Raw genomic sequence first — 12847 nt, 5'->3', positions numbered from 1 at the left:
AGAGATGGTGAGTTTGAGCGGTTCTTGGGATGGATTGTACCAAATGAAGCATTATTCTAGGGTATTCCTTTACTTTGTGTTGTCTTTTGCAGCTGTTGTCTGTTTAAAGTACCTGGCTGTCAGTGTTTGATATCTTTTCATTAAAAAAAATGCTCTTATTGGTTTATGGTAATGATATTGTTTCACAATTATGTAATAAATTTCTTCTTCCTGTTTTTTTTATTATATTATTTGTTATGTTTATGCGATGCACTGTCACTGTCACTGATGTAACTGGGAATAGTTTCTTTTCAACTGAGAACTTTTTGATTCGTGCAAAATAAAGAATATGACTTTAAAACAGATGACTGTGTTTCCTACTGTCCTCACTACACTGAGATACATTTTTAGTCATCTTATTAAAATAAATGATTACTTTTGATTATCAACAATAGTTTTGGTGTTTACACTGAATGTTAGGGCTTTAAAAACAGTTATTTGTACACTTTGCCTCCCTGCTATGTGGGTTCCTTAAATGTTCAACATGAAAATCAAGTTTGATTGTATCTATTGTTGTGCTGTGGCATGCGCTAAAGGTAGTGATGCAAACCCTTAAAAATAATCACAAACGTATTCTTGATTAAAGGTCACATATTTACATTTTTCAAACTGTAATTCAAGCCAGGCGAGTCGTCCTAATTTAGATATTTCAAATACACTACAGTGACTAAACAATATTAAAAGTGCTGTGAGGTGATACCAAAGAGAGAAGCCAATATATAAGCAGTTGACTGATGTTAAATGGATGATCAATAATCAAAAATTGAATTGTTAATAAGCCAAAATTGGTTTGAAATTAAATTGAGACTTTAATAATCTGATTAACCAGCCCTACATCTTGTTGCGATCCTATGTCGATTTCTGTTAGATTTTTTTTTAAAGTCTTGCAAGCAGCAACATTTTCTGGACTGTTTTTTTTTTTCATTTCCTGTGGCCCTGAAAAGCAGGTCAGAAACTGGATGGATGGATCCGTCCAGTTTGCTCTTTTTCAGGGTCACGTGGGTCTGCTGGTGCATATCAAATCAAATTTATTCTTCCATGAAATCCTGTTCACAATATCAGCATTATAATTGATAGTCAGTACTTTTCACATGTCAGAATAGGAGCATGTTGAAGAGCGAGTCTTATTATACAGTACATGCCCCTTTTTGTTAAACAAAACAATGGCCAAGTGGATGGTTGTCCAGTTGTCATTAGGCTCTAAGTGGAGACACACCCTGGAAGGGTGCCAGTCCATTGCAGGGCAACACACACAGATACACCCATTCACACTCCCATTGACTCTTACAATCACAATAATACAGTCTCCCCTTAAGGAGCGATGGTAGACTCACCAAAGTGGCACAACAACATAACCAGCACCAAACTGGACTACAACCAAAGTTTCTGCACCACAGACTACTAATTAAACCGAGAACCAAAACAATCACGATGCTACTGCAGCACAATATTAGTAATAGTATTACTAAGGATACGACCCCATCACGTGGTTTCAGACTGATTGGAATCGGACGTTTTCTCCTGATCAGGACTCGGATATATATGTATATTTATTATCATTATAGGGGTGGGCGGTACACCAGTTCATACCAATTACCGGTATATATTTTTGTTGTGATATACATCTTTATTATACCACCTTACTGGTATATTGATGACACAACGTTCGGAACGCTACGCTGCTCCGGAAGAGAGTGATTTATTTTATCCCGATGGGTGAAATAAGCTGAGGTTTGTGGAATCTGAGCCTGTTCTAAAGCGACTATAGTCGCTTAAATCGCCCGCGATTTCGGTCGCTTCATCACTTCATTGCGCCAGTGACGTGACGACCGGGGAATACTGTAAATGTAATAGATAAAATGTGTCTGTGGAGTGTGGGCTACATGCCTGGGAGGGCTGCTGCACTGAGAGAGCTGATCACTTCTTCTAAAGCTGTAGGTTTACAGCACTTTTCATAGACAGCTCCACTTGTACTTACAGTTTAAATGCTCAACTTATGGAGTTTCTGAAGGATGAGTTCACTCAAAATGTAATTATTATTTAAAAGATGTATTCAAGGAGTATTACACTTTCATTTGGCTCCAGTTAGTTGGGAAAGTGTACAGCCCTCCTGCTACAGTGGCTATAAAGACAGCGACAGACGCTTGACGTCGAGTCATTTATATTGATTTTTAATGCAATGTAGTCGCCAGAGTCAACTGGACGTCCAAAAAAACACGAATGAGCTTGGATTCAGACCCCGACCCTACGCTCTCAGACAAAACCAGCCAGCTAGCAGCTTCAGTTTATGGAGAAAGTTACCATGGTGACAAACTCAGAGAAGAATTTACCTCGCCTTCAGGAATGGGATACTCAAAAGTTTCCCTCATTTGAGCCCAAACATACTCAGAGTTTGAACATACCCCTCTTTCTTGAATACCCCTCTGAGCAATAATACAAGGGGGAAAAAGAGGTTGTTTTTGTGGTTTTTAGTCATTGTGTGTTTTTGTTATTTGTGTTGTCATTTTGTGTTCCTGGATTTGTTGATTTGTGTGTTTTTTGGTCACTTTCTGTATTTTTGTTTTCTGTAAGTTTGTTTCTTTGGAGCTGTTCTGTAATGTGTTTTTGCATGTTTTTGTAGCCAATATTATTTTATTTAAGTGGTTGTTGGTCATTTTTGTCATTTTATCTTTTATGAGTCATTTTGTGTACTTTGTGTATTATGTTGGGATTCATATTCCAGCACTTCCGACATTTCCCTCAAATCTAAGATGAGACAAACGCTTAACAGTGAATTGCACAAATATGATTAATATCAGCACACATGGAGGCTTATTAAGATAAAGTTTTATTTAGCCAAAATATTGGCAATATTGTCAGCCCGTCAGTGCAACAGCTCATCAGTTTATTGCTTGGACTCACTGTCCATCAGCACCTTGGCCTCTTTGATTTTAGCTGCCATGTATGAAGATCCACCTGTAGGACGACAAACACATGTTCATTTTAGCAGCAGGAGTTCTTTAGTCATTTTACAAGCTACAGACCCAACAAACCCATTCGGGGTCAGGATGTCGCCAGATACTTTCAAGAAACTAAGAATATTTTTTGAACAATTGGAGCCCATTTTTACGCATTTTCTGCAACTACACCAAACTCACTTTTTGTCAAATGTTTTATCCTTTTAGTGCATTTTTGCTACATTAGTCCCATTTCTGCTACTTTCCTATCAAATTTAAATGGCTTTTCTGCACATTTTTTCCACTTTCAATACATTTTCAGCACTTTATAAACCCTTTCCACCACTTTTCCTACCTAATGTCGCATATGTTGACTAGTGCTGAAACGATTCCTCCAATCAATAGATTACAAAAAAGCTTCGAGGCAAATTCTCTGCCTCAAGGCTTCGTTTAATTCATGTCACCAAAGTGCGTATCACGGCCGCTTTGTACGCACACAACACACATAAACAATAAAAACTATAGAAATAAATCTATCCAGGAGGAACTAAATTCTGTTTCTGTCCACTTATTTACAAAATGAGATTCTTTAAAATGTGTGTTATCACTAATTCATTCCATCAGTATGCTCTATAGTGTGGTAGTTGGACATAAGGGGGTACTTGGATTCAGAAATGAGAGAAAGGGGTACTTGAGCCAAAAAAGTTTGAGAATCAATGGTATATATTACATCTCGCTTGTTTATAGGTTCTGTGGATAAAATGTGGTGAGTTTGAAAGCAGGTCTGTAGCTGCAATTTTCCTGACTTATTTGTTCAAAGCTACACAAAACCTGTTTTTAATGAATGTCTATTTTGGAGTTGTAGTACCTGAAAACATTTCAAACGCTTGAAAACAGAGGCAAGGCTATAGTAAGGGATAAAAACTGGCATTACAACGCTTTGAACCCATTTTATTTCTGATAAAAACAAGGCATTACTTCTTTAAAGATGACTCTATACTATGACCCAAATAATAATAAACTTCCTGGATAACAGTGGCTATTATTCAAACAAATAAATAAATATGTTTATCACAGAGTCATAGAACAATGGACCATCATTTTGCTGACTTTATGGATGGGCCCCAAAAAGCTCTCCCCTTTATTCCCTCTTATAGATGGCCCTGTCTCCACATAACTGTTCTTCATTGTTCATGTCTGTCTTCAACCACCTTCAGGTACAGTGGGGGTCCCCTGTCTCTGGAACCTTTATTTTGGGGGTCGCGCTCTGAAATGGTTAAGAACCACTGCTGCAGAGGACTTGATTTTTTGTGTACAATGTTTCCTTTGCTGATCTGTACTCGACACATAATGCCTGGGACCTCATGACGTACTTTTGACACTTGAACTAGGCCTGGGCCGAAAACAGATTTTGCTGGACGCAATTTATTGCCAATAAACAATGTTATTGGCCTATTTTTTTAGACTAATGTAACCACTAATGTAATGATAACATATCATAATAATGCAAGTACACCCTTTCAAATGCAATCAACTTCTATTTCTCATTAGTATTTTTACCATTACTGTTAGCAAAAAAATTGCACTTTAATAAATATCACAAACGAAAACAATAAAATAGACCCTGTCTCTGTTAAGGAAAAAAACACCTCAAATGCAAAACCACACACAACCAAAGCCATGAATAAAATGGTTTATCAAGTCTCTCTCAAAGACAAAATTGCGCTTGCAAAAAATATTAAACACTGAGGCACAGAGGTATACAGTTGTACATTCCTTAACAGATAACACTTCCAATCCAGTTAGAACCTTTGTAAACAAAAACGCTAGCGGCCCCGCCTCCCCCTGTGTCAAAACATCTTAAAACATACAGAATGGACCAAATAGTTTCCAGTTTACCCCATTCATTTCACTATGGAACAAACATGAAGGTGCTGAGAGTGAACCCTCTTGTCATCCAGCCTGTTTGGAGGCCAAAGACGAGGAAAACAAAATACTTAAACTTAGCTTAATCGCTAGCCCTGCTCGGCATCCCCGCTTCTGCTTACGATCACACCGCTTACCTCTCCTACGCTGGCGGACACCGCTGGTACTAGGCTCCGCTGCCTCACAGGCCACTGGGTGTAGCCGGAGTAGCAATCCGAAGCTACGTAGTAGGTCCAGAGTTGCCGCATGTACTGGACTATAACAGTTTGATTTACCTAAATCTAAGATTGCCTGGCGGTGGTACATTATTTTAGAGTAATTACACTGCAGGTTTACTGAGAAATTATTAGAACTGACTGCGTTATCTGCTGTTTAATATCCGTTGCTAACACTAGCCTCTGCAGCCAACAGGCGACAGGCTCGCCGCCAGATACGCATGAATATGGCAATATACCAAAGCCGGAAAACTTATCGAGTTCATTTTATTTACCATCCGGTTAATTGATTTATTGATTTTCAACCCAGGCCTAACTTGAACATTATCTTTGTCATTCAATTCCACAAGAAGAAAATCCACAAACACAACTGTGATTTGCAAATGTAAGTGTGCAGTGGCGTACAATATTTAAAAATACAAACACGACTTGTGCAGGCACAGATCCATTGACAGTGGCTTTATCCCACACAGGTAACACAAACACACTCACCTTTGTCAGGATGGTAGATCATTATTTGTTTTCTATAAGCCTCTTTGACATCTTTTTTTGGTGGCTGTGGGCCTGAAACACACACACACGCATTATTGTGTGATTGTAAAATATTGATCTGCTCTGAGAAGACAACAGGACGTATAACTGTACATCACAGTGTGATCACGTCCACATACCAAACTCCAAGAATCTGCGCTGCTTCTCTCTTCGACATTACTCCTTCGAACCCTCTTTTATAGACTCCTCCTCCACAAGCCTGTTTGAGTTCAGTGTTCACTCTCCATGTTCATCCCACATGTTAACTTAACAGTGTGTGCTTGTGTTTCCTACCGTGGAAGCTCTGAGAGAGGGGAGGATAAGGCCCCACTTTTATACTCGCTCAGATCTTATCCAGCAACAAACCTGGACCTGACCAAGTTAGGTGTTCAGCCTAAGTTACCACGGTGATTTCCTGTAGTTAGGTAAAAAGTTCACCCGCGTCGTAGAACAGGACACACCAAATAAATCCAGGAAGTTAGTGCGATGAGAGAAAATCCTGCTTCATAATAGAGACCCATAGAGCTGCTCTGACTCAGTCAAAGGTCACTATAATCCAATCATGAGTTGTCTAAATATTTCCACTCCTATCGAGCAGTAATTGGTTGAAAACTCATCATAAAACCTAAACCTATTTAAGAATGATGTTTTTATGTTAGTAAGTTAGTCAATCAATCCTTGGTAAAAAAAAAAAAAAAAAAAAGTAACTTAATTACCTCCACCAAAGAAGTAATCAATTATAATTTTATCATTATGTATTGGTTTGTTTGTTAGTATCACTCATCATTGGCAAAATTTCAAAAATTCATATCTCGGTTTATGAATGACCAATATTACTAAGCATTCCATCACAATTTTTCAGGAAAACAATTAGGAATGCCCAATAGGGCTGGGCAATATATCGAGATTTTTATTTTGGCGATATAGCAAATTACAATGTTGCCTATAGCAAACATTTTTTTTTATTATTGCTTATTTTGTATTAAATTACTTAATTTACGAGTTGCTGCTTTCACCACTTCTCAGAACAGCATGAAAAGCTCAGTTAAACCAGCCACACTACAGAACTCACTCACACTCCCTTAGAGCTTACAGATAATGAAAACCCAAAGTTCAGTGTCTCAAAATTAGAATGTTATGAAAAAGTTCACCTGCAAAGGTTTCCTGAGCCTTTAAATGGTGTCTCAGTCTGGGTCAGTAGGCTACACAATCATGGGTACTGTAAGACTGCTGACTTGACAGATGTCCAGAAGACAGTCATTGACACCCTCCAAGAGGAGGGTTAGCCACAAAAGGTCATTGCTAAAGAAGCTGGTTGTTCACAGAATGCTGTATCCAAGCATATTCATAGAAAGTTGAGTGGAAGGAAAAAGTGTGGTAGGAAAAGGTGCACCAGCAAAATGGATGACCACAGCCTTTAGAGGATTGTTAAGCAAAATGCAATCAAGAATTGGTGGGAGCTTCACAATGAGTGACTGAGGCTGGAGTCAGTGCATCAAGAGCCACTACGCACAGACAAATCCTAGACATGGGATACAAATGTTGCATTCCTTGTGTTAAGAAACTCCTGAACAAAAGACAACGTCAGAAGTGTCTTACCTGGGCTGTGGAGAAAAAGAACTGGACTGTTGCTCAGTGGTCCAAAGACCTTTATTCAGATGAAAGTACATTTTACATATCATCCAGAGTCTGGAGGAAGAGTGGAGAAGCTCAGAATCCACCTTGCTTGAAGTTCAGTGTGAAGTTTCCGCAGTCTGTGATGCTTTGGACTGCCATGTCATCTGCTGGTGTTGGTCCACTGTGTTTTCTGAAGTCCACAGTCAAAGCAGCATCTACCAGGACATTTTAGACATTCATGCTTCTTTCTGCTGACAAGCTTTATGGAGATGCTGATTTCATTTTCCAGCAGGACTTGACACCTGCCCACGCTGCCAAAGGTACCAAAAGCTGGTTGAATGATCATGGTGTTACTGTGCTTGATTGGCCAACAAAATGGTCTGACCTGAACCCCATAGAGAATCTATGGGTTATTGTCAAGAGGAAGGTGAGAGACACTAGACCCAACAATGCAGATGACCTGAAGGCTGCTATCAAAGCAACCTGGACTTCCATTACACTATGAGCAGTGCCACAGGTTGATCACCTCCATGCAACGCAGCTTTGATGCAGTAATTCATGCTAAAGGAGTCACAACTAAGTATTGAGTTCATAGAAATGAACATACTTTTCAGAAGCCTTACTTTTTTGTTTAAGTTATTCTTTTTTTTTTAATTAATCTTATGTAATATTCAAATTTTCAGAGACTGAATTTCAGGTTGTCATTATCTGTAAACCACAATCATCAACATTTCAAGAAATAAAGGCTTGAGATATTTCACTCTATGTGTCATGAGTCTATATCATAAATTGGTTTGACTTTCTGAAATGAGTGACAAAAAATTACAATAAACTTTTTCATGATATTCTAATTTTTTTTAGATGTCCTGTACATTTGCTTTGCCTATTATACAAATACTAAATTAAACAATTGTAATAATAATCATAATCATAATCATAATTGTGTATTAAAATCTAATTATTTACTATTTTAACCCCCCCAGCCGAAAAAGTGTGTGCACCCCTGCTATATTGGGACAGTTTTAAAGTGTGCACGGTGGGAACACTTGTCACACTCAACTATCCCATGATGCATTGCGAGCAGAATGTAAAATGGTCCTGGGACCGGTGTCACGTACTGAATTTACCTACATAATGAGGTTATAAAACTAACATAATCCAATAAACAAATAAAACGTGTCTGTTCACTTTGAAAACAAAAATGAATTAATGTTTTTTAGCCAAAAGTTCATTTTTCAGTAATGCACATATACAATCTCAGTACGATGTGCTCTCAGTACATGACACCGGCAAAAAAAATCAAACATCCCCTTTCAAAATAAAAACATCTCGTCTCGTCTTCCATTAGTCTTTTTTTAACACTTATGTAAAAAGGGCTCTTGTTTTGAAGTTAACAGGAAGTTTGGTCTCCTGGTCTTTCTGACTCATTAAGGAGATGGAGATGTTCTTTATGTGGTGGAAGGCTGTTTTTGATTTAATCTAACAATAAGCAGTTAGATCAAATCTGAGTCAATCAGAACACCAAGGTTCTAGCGTTTTCCACCTGTTCTTTGATCACCTCCAGTTTAAGTCACTTATTATATAAAATTAAGAGGCTCTTAAACTACAACACAAACATGGAACAAAAACAAAAGAATAAATATTTACATGTTTATTTGTTTAATATAAAAATATATAAAATATATCTGTGAAAGTCCAAATGATCTAAAACCAACTATTGAACATATGTTTTTACATGTATAAGGATTCACTTCTTGACAAAAAAAGTCCTGATTCTTCGGAAAAGCCTTCGAATCCTCTTCACCAAAGAACGTTTTTTTGTTCCACTTGAAGACTGATCCAGAACTTGATCATTTGTATGAGTGGGAACAGAAACCAGGTCCACATCAGTTACAGGAGGGAGATCATGTGAAGCTTCTTCAACCAAGGCATCACAACTGATTGAAAGTTCTTCTTCTGGCAGAGTCACATTGAACATATCCCAGGATGTAGCGGCCAAATTCAGTCTGTCACCATCGTTTGATTCTGTCACACAGGCTTGATCCAGAACAGACTCTTCACCAGATGCAGGGCAGGTTGTGTTATCAACCTGTGAGGAGGGTTGATAGTGTCTGCTGGTCTCCTGCTGGTTGAGGTGGGATGTGGTGAAGAAGTGGTGAAACTGAGCCTGACAGGGAGAGATCCTTTCATCTCCATCCAAGCGCAGGAGATGCTTCAGCAGGTCGACAAAGGCTTTTCTGTCCTCAGCCTCACCACTTTCTTCTCCTGGATGAACCTGCATTTTAATACAAGACACTGGTTATTACACAAGCTCACACATCAGGCATATCAGTGAGTAGTTTATGGTCAGGATATCTCACAAGCTTCATGGCAGTCAAGACTTAATAACAGGACAGTGAATAGATTTGGACACTGCATGAATTTACATCAGATTTTGTTTAAAGGAAATTTCTCATTCATCATGAATAGCATTTTCCAAATAAATGATTTAGAATATTTAAACAGTAATCTATGTCATCCATGTTTTAAGAGTTATTAAACTTAAAAACTTGCTTTTTTTAAATTGACAAAAAACAAATGTTTAAATAGAAAATGTTAATTCAAAACTTACATTAACCAGATCATCCAAAGAAGAGAACTCAACGAAACGTTGTTCCTCCTCAGGTACGATGTTGTTCGCAGCTTCATATTCCTCTGGTGTCTGGGAAAACAAGATGAGTGTCATGAAGTTCATTGTAAAGTTAAACTTTGGTGAACTCAGGTTTGCCGAAAAAAAACCCTTCAGTTTTACCATCAATCGCCATTTTGGGCTTCCCTCAGCCTCACAAAAGAAGCTCCTGGTGTGAACCCCGGCCTGGAGCTGGTCGTCCTTTGGTAGACCAAGAAGCTCTGAAACACGCTTCATCATCTGATAATCGCAGGACACAGACAAGAGGTTTTCTCCAATGTAGAGGAATGTGAGCAAACAACCCAGGCCCCACACATCAATGGCCTCGCTGAAGGGAAGGCCAATGGAGACTTCAGGAGCCCTGAGGAGCAAAGACACGAGTTAAGAGTGAGAATCTGTGACCAACATATCAATACAATACAATACAGGTTTGTCATAACCACAGCTAAGCCATGTGAGGAGAAATCCTCCTACCTGTATCCTAGAGGCTGAATGTCAAGGCCAGGCTCCATGCTGGAAGTTGTAATAGCCAGACCAAAGTCGATTAGTTTGACTTTCAATGGCTGGATCTTCCCACTGACCACCATGACATTGTCAGGTTTTATGTCAGTGTGAATGATTCCAAGGTCTTTCAGGGAACCTAAAGCCACCAGTAGCTGCAGAAACAAGATCAGAAGACACAGGATTAGAATAAACATTGTCTGTTTGCTGTATAGGCTTTACACCAATCTGATTGGCCTTTCACCAACCAATAAGAAAGGGTTTGAAAATACATCATTTCTGCTACTTGACTTCTGTCATAGTCTAAGTAGAAGTAGAAGTAACCCTAACCCTAACCTAACCCTTTTGCTGCTGGTCAGATGAAATACCGATCAAGACCAGACGTTAAGTTACAATTCAAAAATGAATGAGAAGAAGGGGGTGTATCTGTCTTTAAAGGGGGTGTACCCGCTTACAAACCAAAACGCCCCTTTTTGCTGCTGGTCGGATGATATTGCATTAATTTGTAGTTAAAAGGTCACACACACACACACACACACACACACACACACACACACACACACACACACACACACACACACACACACACACACACACACACACACACACACTCTGACAACAAATATTATAAACCATACCTGTTCAGCAATAGAACGGATTTCAGTCAGACTCAGGTACTCCCACTCTCGGTTTTCCATTAAAGTGTAAAGGTCGACGTCCAGAATCTCAAATACCAGGCAGTTGTAGTTCATGTACACAAAATGCTCATAAAATTTGAGCAAATTTGTGTGGTCAGCATCCAGGACACTGATTAACTTCAGCATGGAAATCTGTAAAAAAAAAAAAAATAGAAAAAAAGAAGAAGAATGTACAGTTTGATTTAAAATACATCATCTGGTTCCAACAGGTCTTAGATAATCTTATATTGTTATTTTGCAAATATCAAAAAAGTGCAAATGGTAACAAAGTTTGTTTTCAATGTTGGATTAGATATGAATAAATATATAAAGTAATAGGTACAAAAGCTATATAAACAAGTGTAAATCAGCTTTACATTTACATGTATATTGATATGATATGTACATGGAATATTAGGTTATGAATAAATAAAAATAGATATGTTTTTCCCAAAATTGCATTGAAGAGAACAGAAGTCCTGAAATGTACATTGCTATGTTGAAGTAATTACACATTAATAACAAAAAATATTGTTCATAGAGTTTAGAAGTAGCAAAACCTGAGCCCTCAAATATGATAGAAGGTACAAACAAGTACCTCATGCTCAAGATCTTCTTCAAAGCCCTCCTTGATTATTTTTACAGCCACCGTCTCATTGTTGCTGAGGTTCTGGCACTTGACCACCTTCCCAAAGTTGCCTTCACCAACACACTCCAGGATGGAGTAATCCACTGTGCTGCTGTGGAGAACCTGAAGTTCAGCTGCTGCAGTAGAAAGAAAGAACAGAGGGTGAGTATAGACTAGTTCAGTCTGTGTATGTGTCTGTAGTGGACAACATATTTTCTCCATAATTGTATTGTGGTTTCCACAGTCAGTGATGGTTTGAGGTGCCATGTCATGTGCTGGTGTTGGTCTACTGTGTTTCCTTAGGTCCAAGATCAACGCAGCCGTCTACCAGAAAGTTTAGAGCACTTCATGCTTCCTGCTGCTGACCAACTTTATGAAGATGCAGATTTCATTTTCCAACAGGACTTGGTACCTGGAAGGGACTCAATGCAACTCATACAACAGTTAGTAATTTGATTGGAAAAGAGACGTCACATTCCATGAGTGCTGATCAGGGTTGGGGTCAATTAAAATTGTAATCGTGTAATTGATAATTAAGTACAATTTTGGTGTAATTATAATTGTAATTGCATTTGAAAAATTATGTTGCTGTTGTAAGAGTAATTAAACTGTAATTGAATTCAGAAAATTTAATTTTGTAATTGTAATTACCATGTAAATTCTACAAAAATTGTCAATTAAAGAACCATGTTACAGTTTTATGCAAAGTTTTACACATATGTAGTTAACAATTATTCAAATATTTTTCAAATCCAGCTTTTCCACATTTTACCATTAAAAAAATATAAAAATTGAGGGGTACACTGACACATAAAAGGCTCAGATGCCCACGACAAAAATATTAGAACTTATATTTTCATTGATTAGGAAGCCTAACAATGTAACCAATGGATAGGAAATAAATTAGATGATAGAAATTAATTTTTAGTGTGTTTTAACTGATTTAGGACCTGTTATCGTAAGAGATGCTAACAGAAAGCTAACACAAGAGGTAGGTTCAATGTTATTAGGTTATTTATTTCAAGCTCAGTAATTGTGATTGGACTTTAGTAATTGAAAACACAATTGTAATTGACTTTCTGAGGATAAAAAATAATTGTAATTTAATT

The 12847-nt window shown here is 38.0% G+C and overlaps 1 protein-coding gene across 1 annotated transcript; it reads right to left on the bottom strand.

The window, feature by feature from the left end:
• Positions 1-9011: 9011 nt before the first annotated feature.
• LOC114476065 (homeodomain-interacting protein kinase 1-like) lies at positions 9012-12313 on the bottom strand. The gene is made up of 6 exons (XM_028467322.1): positions 11709-12313; positions 11072-11263; positions 10407-10588; positions 10056-10293; positions 9876-9965; positions 9012-9539 (listed from the first exon to the last, which is right to left on the bottom strand). The coding sequence occupies exons 1-6, from the start codon at positions 12003-12005 to the stop codon at positions 9012-9014; spliced, it is 1527 nt and encodes a 508-aa protein (XP_028323123.1). The 5' UTR covers positions 12006-12313.
• Positions 12314-12847: the final 534 nt, after the last annotated feature.

Source organism: Gouania willdenowi, chromosome 14 (genome assembly GCF_900634775.1).
Source record: "Gouania willdenowi chromosome 14, fGouWil2.1, whole genome shotgun sequence".
In the NCBI taxonomy this organism is placed as follows: domain Eukaryota; kingdom Metazoa; phylum Chordata; class Actinopteri; order Blenniiformes; family Gobiesocidae; genus Gouania; species Gouania willdenowi.
This window is presented reverse-complemented; position numbering and strand designations above follow the sequence as displayed.